The following is an 18569-nucleotide window of genomic DNA, read 5'->3' on the forward strand; positions in this document are numbered from 1 at the left end:
ATCCCAGCACTTAATCCCAGAGGCAGGCAGATCTCTGTGAGTTCCAGGCCAGCCTGGTCTACAAGAGCTAGTTCCAGGACAGGCTCCAAAGCTACACAGAAACCATGTGTCAAAAAACAAAAACAAAAAAAAAGCAAAAATCTGTATTTGCTTTTCCAGGATTTATACAACAGACATGCTATATGCTATAATGACACTTAAGCGACAAGCAGTTTAGGTCCTGTCGTAGGTGGGGAGTACGCGCAGGAGTCGGTCACAAAGGAAAAACACGACAATGGGGGGAGGACAGTAAGCACAGAATAAGGGAAGGCACTGCGATACCACAGTCAAACCCAGATCCTGTCCTCCGGGAGAAAATGGCTGTGACTACAACAGCCACATGCAGGGCTTTTAAAGTATGGGAACCACTTCAGATCTTGACTTGGCTGAGAGCTACACGGGTTTTTATTTTGTAATTAGTCAATACACTGCACATACATATATTCTATGCTTTGAGTAAATATTTCACTTAAAAACAAGAAACAAAATATGCAATCAAGAAAATAAAGGTTTATCTAAATTAAAAAATAAGAAAATAAAAATCATGAAGAACTTTATCTGAATAAACTTTCAAATTTCTTATTAGCTTTCATATGGTAGCTTCAAGAGTCAGTCTACACTTCCTTCTCTATGGGGCCCACCCTAGCACGTGAATGAGGACTGAAACGTGACCTCCAGGTACACATTCGCCTTTCTCCCTGCCTTTCCATTCAGTCCTAACCACAACTGACACGAAAACACGCACACATTATTTATAAGGCATCACAAAAATGGAAGATCACTGAGTCAGTCAAAATTTAAAGAACCTGGCCGGGCGGCGGTGACGCACGCCTTTAATCCCAGCACTCGGGAGGCAGAGGCAGGAGGATCTCTGAGTTCGAGGCCAGCCTGGTCTACAAGAGCTAGTTCCAGGACAGGCTCTAGAAACTACAGGGAAACCCTGTCTCGAAAAAACAAAACAAAACAAAAAAAAAATTTAAAGAACCTAAAATAAAAAAATACTGAATTTACTTTACAACACCATTACCAAATGGAAACTATTAACAACAAAACAAGCAACTATAAAATATGCAATACTCACGACATCTATTTAAGTAGGGAATTCCCATCTATCTGGGATTATATGACAGTAGTTATGCCTAAAGGCAGGGAATAAACTATCTGTCCTCAAAAAACGTTTAAAAATTCTATCATTCACCGGGCAGTGGTTGCACACACCTTTAATCCCAGCACCTGGGAGGCAGAGGCAGGCAGATTTCTGTGAGTTCAAGGCCAGCCTTCCAAAGCTACTGAGAAACTCTGTCTTAAGGGAAAAAAAAAAAAAGGAAGGAAAAAAATTATGGTGCAAATACATATTGAGAAATTAAGCAGACATTAAAAGAGGGAGGAAAGTTACTTAGAGCTATGTTTTAATTTGAAAATATGGACCAGGAAGTAAGAAAAGATGTAATAAATAGCAAAAGAGTATCATTTAAACGATTTTGATAACACTTAGTATAATTACTTAGATTGTGTCATGTACACTTATTTAAAATACACTCTCTAAAAAAGAAAGACAGCTGGTGGAGTAAGGCACTTGATGCCCAAGTCTGGTGGCCTGGGTTTGAGGCCTGGGACCTGTGGGAAGGTAGAAGGTGAAAACCAATTGCACAAGGTTGTCATCTGCCCTCATGTGTGTCCTGACACACACGCCCACACCCATCACACACTCACACACTAATGATAAAGTGTGTCTGTGGAGGGGTGTTTTATTCGTGTTTTCCCTGCATGCAGGTCTATGTACATGTGTGCCTGGTGCCCACAGAGGTCTGGAAACCCAATTCTGGTCCTCTGGAAAAGCAGCCACGCCTTTTAACACCTAAGCCACCCCTCCTGTTCCTGTTTAATTTTGAAGAATATTATCAAAGGAAGCAGAGATTTAGAAGTTCATGAAAAAAACTGTCTGGCTACACAAGATTTTTAAGTTGAATCACATCATTTTAGAAATATCAAAAGTTATGCAAGTACAGTACAATTTTTTTTTCTTTCTGACTATAAAATACTCAAATATAACCTTACCTCTTGCCTAGAAAGAGTCATGGGTAGTTTTTCCTCTGCTAGTTCAAGTTCCAAAACCGGATTTGATGACGTCAGCGGTTTCTGGTCATCCTCTTTTGGCTGTATCTAGATTAAGAGCCCAAAGAAATGAAGTTTAAACTTACAAGGCATGTCTACTCGCCAGCTATCACCTTGGCCACCCACACGGAGGAAGAGTGTTTAGACTGAGGTCTAACTTCCTGTTGCTCTGTGCAAAGGCTGCAGAGCAACCGTGCATGCTTTCGGAGCTGCTCAGACACCGGTTCAGGACATGACATGTGGAAGGCATGCACATGGGCGAGCGCATTCTTGCTAGAAAGGAGTGGATAACTACAACCGCTTCTGAGACAAAAACCTAAGAGCACTTAAATCTAAACTCAGTTTCTCCACAGATGCTAGAACAGCCCATCTTCCTCTTGAAAACAATCAATCTGCCGCTCCTCTGTGAGGAAATTACCCTCAAGGGTTAGCCATGGCTGCTCGCCTGTACAATGAAGACTAAGGAACTGCTTCCCACAGAGCCTGTGGGGCACCAAGCTAGAGCACGTCCTGTTTTGCTTCTTCAGACATATTACTCCAACCTTGGGTAAACCACATAGTAGGCATGCTGAAGAATGCTGAGGGTTGTACACACTGGACCACAGAATGAGCTGCCAACCTCAAAGAAAAGGAAGGAAGCCTGCAATGCCACCCAGGAAGCACAGACACTTCTGCTCACAGGAACCCACAGGGGGCGACGTTTTCATCTATTTTCCATATTCGGGCAGCAGTCTCAGTCACAAACTGAGAAAACTGAGTCCAGCAACTATAAGCCTCACTGTGTAGCCTGGAAATATTCTGAAGTGTGGTTTCCATTCAACCACAAAATAAGTTTAAAATTCAGAAGTAGGAATAAGATTCAAAGAAACATAAAGATCGACTTTAAGAAACTACTATTCCATTAAGGAAGTCTGGACAATAAAAATCATGCAATTCATGACACGATAGCTTCTGGTTAAAGGTAAAGAAAAAGAGAGATAAAAACTAACTTTTTGAATACTTACACAGGTCAGTCCAGCACCAGCCTTAACATGGTGTCTGGCCTCTACAAGGGAGCACATACTATCCTGCCACTACTGCAGGAGGGAGGGTTGTTAAAGAGCAAAGCTACCACTCTCTTTAATCACATAATCAAATGTCTTCACTCTAGAGCTGATGGCGGCTGACAGTTCTGGGACAAAGACCTAAGACATTCTGCAGTTGGATTCAAGGCTACAGCACTGTCGCCAAAAAGTTATTTTGCTTCACCCTCTTCTCCTTTATATAAGAAACAGAAAAACAAAACAAATAAACAAAAAACGCTGCTCACATCACCTAAAGAACCTACACAAAGCAAAAGTCACACTATATTAGATTATTACCCTACCTTCTCCAGAGGTAGCAAAGGTTCACACTTAGAGATCAAGCAGCAGAGAAATATATAATAAAGGATTCTCATTCCAGGCCAAACCTGGGCATGATACTGAACAAGCAAAATGTGAGAACCCTTCTTTCTACATTTCTGCTCTGGGTTATTTATAGAAAATGTCTTACTTTCCTAAACTAGAAGCAAATGAAGTATCTTTATAGAAAACTAACAAAATACAAATAGAAACTTTTAAACATCTATTTTTAAAAATATTCCTTTGTATTCCAACAGTAAAAAATAAAGCCAAATGCATATGGAAAGCATCTACATTCTTCATGCTTTCCTCTAGAAATGCTATACAAATTAATTTCCAGAACTTCCTCCATTCCATGCATTCCATCAAATAATGTATGACTGCGCATATTTCGATGGGCCCGTTACCTGTGAGCTAGGAGTCAGCTAGTCTGCTGTTACCTGTGAGCTAGGAGTCAGCTAGTCTGCTCAAAGACGACGGAAAGGACTTCTCGGCCTTACAGGCTTTCCCCTCCCAGTGAGCGCCCCAGACATTATCAGCTAGGCCGTGTGAAAGACTGTTTCAGTCATGCATCTAAAGGTCACTAAGGAGGCCTTTCTGAGAGCTCATTTATTTCAAAATTCTTCTTCCGACTAAAAGACTATACAGCATCACAAATGTTTCCTCATGTTTAAAAGAAACAAAAGCATACAGAGGGTAAGTATTCTATCAGACAGGAGTACTCGCTGCACCTAAGACGAATTAACAATAATACTAACATAAACCAACCGCTTAAAGTACTCAGGAGGAAGCTGCTAATACAATCAAGGCTGAATGAATAAAGTGTTTTGAGTTTTTTTTCAAAACACATTATTTTATTGGGAGAGGTAGGGGAGAGTGGTGGTGGAGATGACGATACAGCAGTATCAGAACCAGGGCTTAATTTAAAAAAAAAAAATAAAAAATTCAAGCTTCGATCTCAAGCCAGTTCATGCTGTCCACAGAAAGCCAAACCATTCCAAGCCAAAAGTCATGCACGGATTTTCCTGAATTCAAGATCTGTTTTTTAAAAAAGCCAAACCAAAACCAAAAACTCATACCTCTCCAGATGGCTTCTCATTTATAGGCTAATGTATAACATTAATAAATTGAACAGAGATCAATAATTTTGTTATTTAGCAACAGCTGTATAAATTTAAACTCAGAAATATAAGATTTAGCATAAAACTTTGAACTTATACCTTATAGCCACATCTTTCAAAATATGCTTCCTCTTCTTTTTTTGCAAGTTCACTCCGCTTGAAATATTTTTTATTTTCCTATTAAAGTAAAAAAACAAAAACAAAAAACAGTAAGTTAATAATGTATCCTTGGCGGAAATGCATGCCCCACAGATACCAACATTCTTAGAAACCTTTGTGGAAAACACTTTCAAGTTTCCAAGAATTTGGTCATGTTTTTAGTCTGGAGATCATCACACTGAGTCCCTGTGTTCTGATGTGTGAAAAATTTTTAGCTATTTCTCTTGAACTGTAATAGGAGTTCTCACAACAAAGAGAATATACCAAGTGTATTTTCAAAATGTTTTTCCTTTTCATTCACTTTCCTAATATCTGAGTTCCATGACAATTTCTACAGATTTACAGAGCCATCCCTTTGCTGTTTTCTCCTGACCAGAACAGCAATTATGGCGTAGGGCGCCAGTTCAGGAGCTCCCATCCATATGGACGCTGAAAGGAGCCAGTCTCCCCGTATCAATTCTGGGTTTCCCTAGTGATAACTCCTCCTTGACATCACATGAAAATCTGACTCAAAATGTTCTGAAATAAGCAGCATTCCATAAAAGACTATGAACTTTCAGAAGACGGCACCTTTACATGTGAGCAAGCAGAAGGGCTGGCTCACATGCCAAACGTTCATGTAACTTTTAAGAAATTGCTCATGTTTTCCAACTGGTTACAGTTTTAATCTCCCAACAAGACACAGAAAATAGCCATTAAAAAATGACAAACTGAAGACAGGTACAGGACTGCAGCCCTTAGGGGGCTGAGGCATCAATTCAAAGTCAGCCTGGATGATAAAGCAAGACTGCAGAGCAAGAACTGACCGAGAGGGAGGGAGAAAGAGGGTGAGGACAGAAACAAACTGTGCTCTATAAAGTCAACCGGCGGTGATTCCACACAGCCGAAACAAGCAATGCTAATCTGGCAGTGGCTGTGGAGAAGGTCTACCGGATCACATTCTTAACTGGTGCCTGGCGCTGCCACCTTAAGGTTCACCCTGGACACCATGGTGGATATGTTTCTTCAGAAGCTGCCACGAGCAGCTACAAGACTCACGAACAGTTTCAAATACTTCTACCGGTGCAGCCAGAAATGCTGCAGAGGATTTAAGACAAGTTCATGACCCTGTTGAGCGCCTCCATCTGGGAGGAAATCTCAGAAATCCAAGAAGAAGGGGACCTGGAAGCTGTCATGAACTGCATGGATAAGGCCACAGGGAAACACCTTGGAGACCAGGGGAATCCCATGGTACCTACTTCCTGGAGCTCTGAGCAGTACCTTGTACAGGACAGGAGGAGACCAGGCACCAGCAGCTGGCTGTGTCACCCTGGCTGGGTGCAGTCAGGTCCACACCCACCAGCCCCTGACAGGCTATAGAGAGAGTAAGGAAATCGCTGGCTGACACCATCCTGCCCTGGCACACGCAGGTCTGGGTATACTAGCGTCTGCCATCTATACAGGTTGTATAGGGAGAACAAAGGGGTTGTTGTCAGCTCTGAGGCCACCAGAGTGAGGAAATGGCTGGGATCCAGAGCAGAGGGCAGTCAAAAGTCGAAGCTGGTAGTCAGCATGCTGGGCCTGGGAGTATTTCCTGGTATGGCTGAAATAGCGTAGGGTGCTGTGCCTCATCATTGTGCGGCTAGGGACACGGACACACAGTGACAGGGACATGAACAAGAACACACACACACCCCTACTCAGATTCCTGGTGTTACCTTCCATCTGGAGGATTGGTGATCTGCTCCCATTTTTCTCTCCTGGAATTTTAGGTCGCATCTATGCTCATCTCTCTGGTTCCTGATCATCCTCCTATACACACCCTACCCGGCTATTTCCAATCTATCCTGATTGCCTTGTTGTTGATGAGCCCAAGGGCCCCTGCAATGCTCCCTCATCCATAAATATAAATGTCCTGTCTCTGTCTCTCTGAAACACGCACAACTTTTATTCATCAAAAAGGACTATTAATGAAATAACAGATAGCCCAATCTATTAACCCACTCTATAACCTAGCAGTTCTAAAGAGATGAAAGCAAAGCTTCCCGAAGGTTCGGGATTTGCTCAATCTAATCTTAGAAACAGCTCAAATACTCATCACTAGGAAGATGGCTAACTGGGTCTATTCAGACAACAGAATGCAACTTCACAAATAAATTTTAAAAAATACATGCAGTAGAATGAGAAATACTCAAAACACTCTGGTCAAATGAGGCTCCATATAAAAATGTACATCCTATTTATGGGAAATGCTATAGCAGGCGAAACCAAGGTGGGAAGACACCGGAGCCGCACATAAAAACTTTTGCACACAAACAAAAAAAAAAAGAGGAATGAGCAGTGAACTCTATGACGTGTGCCAGACTGCTTAGTAAAGCGCACTGACTCTCCGCAACACGGTCTGGAACGTCTCATGGCCCGAAGTTGTTTTCATTACTCTACCTGCAGCTGGTGTCGGTTAGGAGAGCAAGCGCTGAAGTGACCCAGACTAGGGTTCAAACCCACTCTTCCTAGCTATTGGCTGACAACCTGCCCCAGGATGCTGTGGCAGATCTGTCAACCCCACGCCGGGACCAACTCCTCTCAGTCCATCACCCTCACCCCAACACCTATCCACGCACAAGAACACGAGCCTCGAGTCCAAACTCCACAGCCAAAGGACCCTCACCACTAGCAGGTTCCTGTCCTCCACCAGCTGCCGCTTCCGCAGAATCTCCGACTTGAGGATGTCCATCTCGGTGCCAGGGTCTAAGTTTCACTTTGCCGTCACGGCTCCTCGGCGGTAACTTCACCCCCGAAAGCGGGACGAACCGCCGTACAACCGGAGCCCAAATATCAGAGGACAACAACTACCGGGGCCGCTTCCGGCGGAAGTCCAGATAAACGAGAGGACAGACGGGAGCGGCCCCACTCCCTCCCGCGCTGATGCAGGTGAAGTCGCTGAGTATTGGTGCCCCCTAGCGGCGCCCTCCGGTGACTCTCTTGTGATTTTTGGTAGACAGGTAGAAAAGAACAAAAGCCAGGCGTCCATGTAGGTTTGTCTCCTTTTTAATTGTTATTGTGCTCGTTTGAATCTGCTTGTTTGAAGGCTCCTTGTAGGACTTCTCAGTTGTGTAAGGCAAGATCTTATTAGAAGTTTGCTTCATACTTTCTCACGTTTCTGGCTTGCCAAGAAGTTGAACATACTAGAGAATGAGAAAAACATGAATAATACTAGTTTCAAAACGGCAGTATTCAATAATTATCTGTTCAATGTTCTGTAATTTTATGCTGCTTTCTGGTTATGTATTTAGCAATCAAGATTTTCGATGATATATTGGAGATATAATCATTCTTTCTTAAAACCTGATGTGGGAGGGTCTTCTATTTGAGTTGATTTCATCGGTTAATACAGAAACTGCCTGGCTCATTTGAGCCCTTAGGTGGGCGGAGTAGACAGAACAGAATGCTGGGAAGGGAAGTTAATAAAATTCCATGCCTCTGCTCTCTGAGACAGACCGCTGTGCCTCTCCTCAGGGAGACAAATGCGATGAAGCTCCAGCCCAAGATGGGCGTAAGCTAGAATCTTTCCCGGTAAGACACCACTCGTGGTGTTACACAGATTATTAGATATGGGTTAATCAAGATGTGAGTAAGAGGCTGAAACTAATGGGCCAGGCAGTGTTTAAAAGAATACAGTTTGTGTGTTGTTATTTCGGGGCATAAGCTAGGCGGTGGCCGGGAGCTGGGCAGGATGAAAAGCAGGCCTGCCCACAGCTCCTCACTACAAAAACCCAATCTAAGAAAAAAGTATATTGAAATTTTATTCTGGTTTCTTTTTATTTTGATGGGACTCACTATATTGCCTGGGCTGTCTCAAACTCCTGATTATCAAAGGAATCTTCCTTTTCCAACTTCAGAGAGCACCACATACTTGGTAGAGATTTTTTTCTTAATCCTAGAACAATTTATATTTATTTTTGGTTCCAAGCCATGAAAGCATTTTTATGTTTAGTTGTCATAATTCAACAATATTTTATGTTACTTTTTCCTATCCCAAATGGAAAGAAATATCATTCAAACTTGACTATAGGTAAGATGGTTTATCAAAATAGAAACCAAAAGGATTGCTCATTTTCAGTTTAGGGAAAGTTTTATAGTGTGTGTGTGTGTGTGTGTGTGTGTGTGTGTGCGTGTGTGTGTGCGTGCGTGCGTGTGTGTGTGTGTGTGTGTGAGAGAGAGAGAGAGAGAGAGAGAGAGAGAGAGAGAGAGAGAGTTATATTTCATCTAAAAGACAGCCAGCAAGATGGCTGAGCAGCTAAAGGTACTTGCTGCCAAGCCTGATGACCTGAGTTCAGTCCTGGAACCTACATGGTGTAAGGAAAGATCAAACTCCCGAAGTTGTCCTCTGACCACATCCGTATCACAGCACGCACGTGTGTCTCTATGCACAGGTGCACATATGCACAAATGTACAGTAAACGTGAAAGATTTTTTAAAAACTAAAAGATGCCTGACTTCTGCCAGGAACAAGCCAACAAAGAAAGATGATTCGCACTCTAATCTAAAATGTCTTGTTGATTTTTAGAGTTTTTGAAAACTCAAGGGACTTCACAAAATAAATGTCCGTGGATCAAACCAGCTAACATTCCTGTATGCATATTTGTTGCCGTGGCTCAAACCATTTATCAGCATTCTTCCTGTTTAGGAACTAGAGACTGTAACCCCCAAACCTGAAGTGTAGGCATGGCTGATACTAAAAGTGAGGGTTTACAGAGAACACAAAGTCTTTGCTGGCCGGATGGGACACTATTGGTGTACAAGTATCCAAAGTACTAATATCAGAAGGTACCAGTTCCTTTTCAATTTCCAACTTTGATTTTTATGTTTATGCAAATGTGTTAAATCGTGATGAGTGGCTGTGATCCAAGAATGAAAGACGTGAATACTTGAAGGAGCAAACCCATGAGCAATTTAAACTGCAATACAGAGGAGGGAGGGGAAGATGGTCAGGAGCGCTTAGAAGCCGTTCAAGAAATATGTCCCTTCTGCTAGCTAGAAAATATGTACAGCATCCCACCACAAATGCTATGTTAAAAGTGAGACACTAGCTATAAACCAAAGTTCCTAAATTGGGGGATGGCTAAATTATAGGGCATAGACACAAATGAATAATATGAAACCACATTTCAAAAAATACTCAGTGAAAGCAATGCTCATAATAGGCTTTCTTCTGAAAGTAAAATTAATGAATGCATCAGTATAGCCTGTAAGAACAGCAAGATGGCCCAGCTAGTGGATGGGCTTGTGCGTGGGCCTTCCAAGCTGACTTTGATCCCCGAATCTACAGGAGAATCAACTCTCAAGATCCATGCTTCAACCTCAACACACACACACACACACACACACACATACACACACACCCAAACACGCATGCGCGTGTGTGCTTGCCCCTTTATAAGCACACAAATAAATGGACACCTTAAAATGTAAGTAAATATAGCATATATCCTCCAGTGAGTAACAAAAACACAGAAAGAAAGTTACTAGAAGGAAATAAGCCAAGATGAAGTTGTTACATAGGCAGTGGATCCACTAGTACAAATTTCATAATTTGGAAAAATTCAGTTGTCAGTCATCTCCTGTTTTATTTATTACTGAAATTTTAAATAGTTTCCCCCTACCTATTTACTTTAGAAATTAAACATGATTAATTTTAAGTAATTCCTATACAAGACATCAGGGGGTTAGGAAAATAATATTTCAAAGTACTTATGACCATTTGATTGACTCCTCCAGATCTGACATGACCTCTCCACTCCTTTAAGTGCTATAGCCCAGTGCAAAAGCATAGCTCCTACCTGTGAAGAAGGTACCAGTGAGCTTGCAGGGCACAGATGAGGCCCTGGAAGCCTAGATGTTGTCAGGTTTTATGGTTCGGTTATGTATATGGGCCATAGTATTCACAGAAGTTAAAAACAATTCTCTTCTGAAAGATGAAGTACATAAATCAATGCATGGTTGATGAGATTCTTCCTTGGGAGGAGTCATGCATTCTAAGAAATTATCTGTCAGTTCTGGAGATTGGAGGGAAATACCAAATGTTATCAGGATGACCTATGTTTGTTTTGTTGTAATTCTAATGGATAAAACATAACTTATTAAAAAGAAAGGATAAATTATCACACAGAGTGGGTCTCAATCTTTAGCGTGCCCTGTAATAACCTGTTGGGTGTTTTTAATCAGAAACTGCTGGTTTCCACTCTCTGGAATTTCCAAGTGAGGCAGCTGCTGCTGACCCATGGGCCACAGATTGCGAACTGGTGCTCTATTGTTTCATAATCTCGCTACAGGAAAAGGGTAAGTCAGAAACACAGTCTGTGTCCTATCTTGAGGGAGAGAGGACAGGAGGAGTCGTGTGTCTGTGTGTCTGTGTGTCTATGTGTCTGTGTACTGCAGCATTGCCATGGGTGCCATGTTAGGGTCCTGTCTCCTCTCCAGTGAGATTTCTGACAATCTAATAGAAAGTGGCCAGGCTTCCTTTGGGTCCGGCCACATTTACATGCATGTTTTGTTAAACGTAACTATGAACAGATACAAAATCCGATCCAGAGCAGAGGCCCTCCTCCCTTCTTTAGGAAACAGAAATCCTAAAAGTTCTTTAGGAAAACAGAAAACAGTCTCCCTGAGACTCTGGGAATAAACTGTGAATTTAAGAAAGATAGGGGCCGTTCCAGTACATGCTGGAACCAGGCTGGTCGTTATTAACGCACAAGAGACTGGTAAGGAATTTTGTGAATCGGTTGTTAAGCATAGCTCTTATTAAAATTTAAGTAAGTTTACCTACAATTAAGCATTACAGGTGAAGGTAACAAGTACACAGAACCTATTGTCTGCTCCTGATTTTACTACTTGTGCTCTTGGGTGTATGACATCTGTATCTTTGAGGCAGGGATCTCTCACCAACTTCTTGCTTGACGATGTCACATTAGTAGTTTGAAATCAATCATAGACTGGACCATGTGTTCTCCAGAAGAACAGAACCACCGGGATACACATAGATACTATCAATTTTATTCTTATTACAAGGAGGCTGTATCCCAATAAACCCTCTGTGTTAGTTGTTCTTGTTCTTGAAACCAATGACCTGACAAAAAGCAATTTCTGGAAGACTTTTATTTTGGCCTACAGTTTGAGGGGATACAACTCACTACATGCAGAAAGTGTGGCAGTAAAAGCACGAAACAGCAGGTCACATGGCATCTGCAGTTAGAAAGTAGAGAGAGGTGAGCATCAGTGCCCAGCTCATTTTCTCCCTGCAGCCCCTGGGATGGCACTGCCCATAGCCAGGCTACATCTTACCGTTCACTCAACCCTTTGTGGAAACAATCTGATGAATACACCCAGAGATGGGTTTCCATGGTGATTGTAAATCCAGTAAAGTTGACGATGGAGAGTAAGCACTACAGTCATCAAGAATAATATAATTTGAAAATACGTTTTCAATGCCTACCCTCACCAACACCTGCTGAGCAGTGCACACACACAGTAAGCACACTGTAGAAAACTGATTACTACCAAAATCTCAAGATAACATCTTACCAGGTATCACTAACATGGGGAGAAAATCAAAATCTCAAGAATGATCTCTATGGCATGTGTATTGCTTTCACATACTTGTCAAAAGTGGTTCAGCCTAACCATTGATACATATGATACATATATAGATTCATATGGAAATTGGTTCACAAGGTTATGGAAACCTAAAAATTTCCTCTCCATCTGCAAGCTAGAGAGCCAGGAAAGCTAGCACTGTAATCCAGTCTAGAGTTTTGAGAATTTGGGCAGGGCAATAGAACCATGTGTTGGGTAAGCCCTGAAGGCCAAGAACTGAAGATCCAGGAACTCCAGTGACCAAGGGCATGAGATGCTCGTGAAGAAGCCACAGACATATATACAAATGTTTTAGAGGCTGTTTGGGCATCTCATAGGTCAGGCAAGTAGACACATAACACTAACTGATGGAGGATTCTCATTGGCTAATAAACAAACTGCCTTGGCTTTTTGATAGGGCAGGATTTAGATAGGTGGAGTAGACAGAACAGGAAGAAGGAAGTGAGGTAGATGGCTCAGACAATTGCCCTGCCTCTCCTTCCTGGGACAGATGCCATGAAGCCAGCCACCAGGTCAGACATGCTAAATCTTTCCCGGTAAGACACCACTTTGTGGTGTTACACAGATTATTCGATATGGGTTAGTCAAGATGTGAGTAAGAGGCTGAAACAAATGGGCCAGGCAGTGTTTAAAAGAATACAGTTTCCGTGTAATTATTTTGGGGCATAAGCTAGCCCAGGCAGCCAGGAGCGGGGCGGCGGGAACATGGCCCACAGCTCCATCACTACAACTAACCACAGTGGCAGTACATGTGCCACAGAAATTGGGAAATATTACAAGTCAATGCTTAATCTAACATTTTGTTGCTGGTGTAAACTTTTAAAAACTGTGGATTTGTCTCAAAAAATAAGGTAGAGAGTGAGAGAGAAATACCCGACACTGACCTCTCATCTCTACACACAGGATGCCCCTTCACACTCAGATATACAAAACTATGGATATAATATTAGTAGTACAGTTTAAGATTTCTCAACCTTGGCAACCCGTCGTCGTGGGAGGGAAGTCTCTGCCTTTGCTCAGTAGATCGATCAGTAGCATCCCATTCTCTAGCTGTGACAGATGTGTCCTGGCCATCGCTAAGCGTTGCCTGAGGAGCTGATCTCATCTCTCTGCAGTGGAGAGCCATCAATACAAAATAAGTTAAAAGCCATGGTGTCTGAAGTCATCACTTATAAACAAGACCAAAACCTTGAAGAAATATTCTTCAGAGTATGTTAAGACCATTGTCTGATGCAATAGTCTCTCACATCATTGACAAATAAGTCTTGCTCTGCACTTAAAAGGCTTTAATAAAGCAGTAAGATTTATCGTTTTGTTAAATCTTCACACTTGAGTAGGCATCGTTTTCAATATTCTGGACGAACAAACAGCATGATGAATGCCCTTAGGGAAAGCATCGCGAGATTCAGTTGCCCGCTGAGCAGCCTCTTTTCTCACAGAGAGAAGAACCAATAGAGAACTCGAGCTCTCAAACTTGGATATTTGTCACATGGTTCCTTGCAAAAGGACAAAATGGGCCTGCCACTTCAGCATCTGCTAATACTCGTGACTGGTTGCAAAATGAGAGTTACGTGTGATGTGAACATTTTGGAGAATTTTATCTGCCACCATGAGATTGATGTCTTCCCAGTCATTAAAAAGGTTTTCTGGGTCTAGGGATGCAGCTCAGTTGGTAGAGGGCTTGTCTAGCATGCACAAAGCCTTGGTGTCCATCTCCAGCAGCGTGTGAACCTGGGCATGGTAGTGCTCACCTGTAACCCCAGCACTTGGGAGCTGGAAGCCAGACGCTCAGAAGTTCCTGCTCATCCTTAAGTACATAATGAGTTCACAGTCAGCCTGGGCCACATGATACTGTGTCTGGGGGGAGGGGAGTTTTTGATGAGAAACGGTGATGTTAATGAATTGCTGTTTAATTTGGGGAATGTTATCAGAGAGAGTAGCCACAAGGACCTATTTAAGATGCTCTTTCTTTTTCTAACTATACCTTCCGAGACACTTAGCCAAAATAAGATATTATACTCAGCTGAATGCAGAAGTAGAAATGAAATTCTATTTTTTCTATTACACATTAAGCAGGTATTAAACAATATGAAACAGGGTCATTATGCTTACTGAGTTTTTTAAAATGTAGTTATTTCTCAAATAATATGCTTATACTTTATATGTATACTTTGTATAGTTATACTCTAGTATGTAATATACTTTTTATATTCCCAAATGAAGTAATTTTTAAATTTCTCTTTGGATTCCTGGTATGGTAACATTGGTATCTCTACACTCTTTGACTTTCTACATAGAAGAATTAACAAGAAAATTGTGGTAAGATAGCCATACTCGTGGCAAGTTTAAAATGAATTCTTCTACATATGAAATAATGAAATGAAGATGGAGGTAGAAAAAGGCTTCATCCAAATTACAAAAATCTTAGAAATAACTTAATTAAAAGTATTCAGGAAGTATGGGTAAAGAATTAAAAAGGCTGATGAAGGGCAAGACTCGGGAAAAGAAATAGCAAGAGTCATTTTCGGTGAAGAAAGCAAAGTGACATAAAATCAGTTTCAGAGAGGATAATAAAGCCCGTGCTCCGCTATCATCTATGGAATAATTATTTATAACAGAAAAAAAAATGATATTCAAAATCATACCGAAGGGGGCTGGAGAGACGGCTCAGCAATTAAGAGCACCTGTTGCTCTCCCAGAGGTCACAGGTTCAGTACCCAGCACCCACAGAGTGACTGGCAGCCATCTGCAACTCCAGGTCCAGGGGACTTGATGCCTCCTTCTGACCTTCATAGGCTCCAGGCACTCACGTGGTGCGCATACTACATGCAGGCAAAAATCTTATACATATAAAAGAAGATAAATGAATCTTTAAAACTCCTACAGAAATAACATTTTGAACAATAATCCTAAAGGTAATAAGAAAGCACGGTCCTTCTTTTAAATATTGGGGATTGAACCCAGGGCCCTGAATGTGTAATGATATTTTGTTTATGTTTTAATAAATAAAGCTTGCCTGAAGAGCAGAGTGCAAAACTAGCCACACTAGTCAGCCACACAGGACAGACAGTGGTGGTGCACACCTTTAATCCCAACAGCGACACTAATTAGCCACAGAGGCCGGGTGGTGGTGGTGCATGCCTTTAACCCCAGCACTGGAGAGGAATATAAAACAAGAGGAGACAGCTCAGGGCTCAGTCTGCAGTCACCGTGAGGACAGTATCCTTAATAGAAGCAATAACTCTGGTGGTTGGCTGCTTGGCTTTTCTGATCTTCAGCTTGAACCCCAATATCTGTCTCTGGGTTTTTGTTATTCGTGCTACATGAATGTGTTAAACAAGAGCTCCATTACTGAGCTATGTTCCCAGCCCTTGTTTTATATTTTATTTTGAGACAGGGTCTTACTGAGTTGTCCAAGTTGACCCTAAAATTTTTATCTTCCTTCCTCAGCCTCCCAAATAACAGTGGATTTTTTTTTCTTTCTTTTTTCTTTTCTTCTTTTGGTTTTTTGAGACAGGGTATCTTTGGGACTCTTGGCTGTCCTGGAATTCACTCTGTAGACCAGGCCGGTCTCCAACTCGGAGATCTGCCTGCCTCTGCCTCCCGAGTACTGGGATTAAAGGTGTGCGCCACCACTGTCCAGCACGTAGTAGATTTTTAATTGTAGAGCACTACCCGTTGTAAAAACCTACCATAAATAACTATAGAAGAAGAATGAGAGGAAGGCAGGTGGATGGAGGGAGATAACATACAAAAACATGAAACTGCAGTGATATTTTGTTTGTGTTTTAACAAACAAAGCTTCCCTGAAGATCAGAGTGCAGAGTTAAACCACCAGAGGCCAGGCAGTGGTGGTGCACACCTTTAATCCCAGAACTCGGGAGACAGAGGCAGACGGATCTTTGTTAGTTCAAGGCCACCCTGAATTACACGAAACTGATTCAGTCCATAAGAGAAACAGAGATCACACAAGGGTGATATGGCTGGGCAGAGAGAATAATATAAAGCCAAAAGAGACAGGAGCTCATTGGAGTCTGAGGTGCAGTCTGAGGACAGGATCGCCCCTTTGGTTTGGGGATTTGGAAGAGATGAAAGGTCTCTCTAGAGGCTGGCTGCTCTGATTCTCTGATGATTCTCTCTGGTTCTCTCAGCTTTCACCCCCTAATAGCTGACTCTGGAATTTCACTAAGAACAATTAAATTAGAATTAGGAACAATTAGAATTCATGCTGCATGAAACAACTATTTCCACACACTGAGTGACAAGTAGCAAGACTGCAGTCCCTGAAAGGAGAGCTGTGAACGGGATGAGCCCTCCCCATGAGTTACCACCACGGAAATTTGCAGGATACAATACACGTCAGGGGAAAGTCAGAGTCCAGCTGTAAAGAAGCACTTTGAGAAAAGAGAGGGTGAGATCTCCAGAATTATTTAAATGACTGGCTGAATTTTGATCTGTATATTTGGGGGGAAAAACTCCTCATATAGTTATAAGCCAAACAGAACCCAGAACTTCTATGTGGCTGGAAAAGGCCAGGTGTAGGATAGAGTCCTCTAATGGGAATTACCCAGCAGTGGAGATTCATTATCTTTAAATTACAGGCAGCTCTCACTCACCCTACTCAAGCTGAAAATTAGGCTTCGAGATAATCAAACTGATTGTATGTGAGTTGTTAGATAAGAGGCATGTCTTTTCTATTATTGTTATTTTATGTGTATGAGAGTTTTGCCTACATGCGTGTTTGTACACCACATGCATGTCTGCTGCCCGTGGAGTCCAGGAGAGGTCAGAGCCCCTGAGACAGATCTTTTCCAGAGTAGCCATATGGTGGCTCACAATCATCTGTAATGAGATCTGGTGCCCTCTTCTGGCCCGCAGGCATACATGCAGGCAGAACACTGTATATATAATAAATAAATAAATCTTTAAAAAAAGATTATTCTACATTTCCCTCTTTTTGTTTAAGTAAAAAAATAAAGGTTTTAACTAACATAGTAAAACTATATATGATAAGAACAATTATCAGGTATTGTCTATATAGAAAGGAAAGATATTAAATGGAACTATATACAATAAGAACAATTATCAAATAAGAATTACATTCACAGTGTCCAGCCCATTTGTACTTGGCATATTTGGAGAAAATATTCTATTTTATCTTGATGAATTTAAAATTTTATACCTAACCCCCTTTTATTATAACTTCTCTTTCCATATTAAAAATATCTTTTTGACCTCAAAACATTTTTTAAATAAACAATTTAAACTTTTATGTCTCTCAACCTTATAAACTTTACACGTCTTATATAAGTTTCTTTTCTGAATTTGTCAACAAGGAAAGTCATAAAACTATAACTATCTAGTCTTCAATATCCTTCAGAGACCCAAGGAGGATAAAATATTACTGGAGTAAACAGGAAGTTCAGAGAAAGTAGCTGCCAAAACTATGAAGTGACAGATATTTGATTGCCTGGACAGTAACCCCAGGGTTCCTCTTTAACATTGGGGCATCCATCTTCAACCTACGGGCTTAGAATATCTGACAGACTTTTCTGTGAAGCAAGAAGTTTTGAAGGACTGTCCTACACTGTCTTGGCAAAGTTCAACAGTTGTTTTCTTTTGTGTACTATTTGTCCAGTTTGGACAGCCTGTCTACTGTTAGCAGTCGAAACAAGGGCAGTTTCTTGCCCAAATGGATAGCTTTTGCCACAAAGAAAGCACACTCTTTGATGCCCATCATTCTATTATGGAGTAGATTGTTGCTGCCATGAGCAGACATGTCTCACCGTCATGAAAAGGCCTATGTTATTAAAATATTAAAATACCATATTCTTTTGGCCTCTTGGGTGTTTGAAGACCATCTGTCTATTTAAAATATGTCTCTGTTTGACCTTGAAAATATACCTAACATGACTATAAGTCTGATTGTTATAGATGACTAACTACTAACCTCTATTCTTTATTATTCTAAATAGTTTTCAAGGACTAGAACTTTTTACCTCTACCAAATCCTCAGAGTAAAAGGGTGATCCTGTCTCTACATATCCTCAGACTGCATACATAGACTGCATCCTTAGACTGCATCTTCAGACTACATTTAAGCTCCTGTCTCCTCCTGCCT

At 41.5% G+C, this 18569-nt stretch overlaps 1 protein-coding gene across 2 annotated transcripts in view; it reads right to left on the bottom strand.

Moving 5' to 3' along the window:
• Nucleotides 1-7651, bottom strand: part of Prpf18 (pre-mRNA processing factor 18) — a 32098-nt gene extending 24447 nt beyond the window's left edge. For both annotated transcript variants that reach the window (XM_038333246.2, XM_038333245.2), the window contains exons 1-3: nt 7464-7651; nt 4757-4834; nt 2098-2202 (exon numbers count right to left, since the gene is read on the bottom strand). In XM_038333246.2, coding sequence (XP_038189174.1) covers nt 2098-2202; nt 4757-4834; nt 7464-7529 — 249 coding nt within the window. In that variant the 5' untranslated portion in view covers nt 7530-7651. The remainder of the gene's footprint in view (nt 1-2097; nt 2203-4756; nt 4835-7463) is intronic.
• Between the last annotated feature and the right edge of the window lie 10918 nt (nt 7652-18569).

Source organism: Arvicola amphibius, chromosome 6 (genome assembly GCF_903992535.2).
Source record: "Arvicola amphibius chromosome 6, mArvAmp1.2, whole genome shotgun sequence".
In the NCBI taxonomy this organism is placed as follows: Eukaryota; Metazoa; Chordata; class Mammalia; order Rodentia; family Cricetidae; genus Arvicola; species Arvicola amphibius.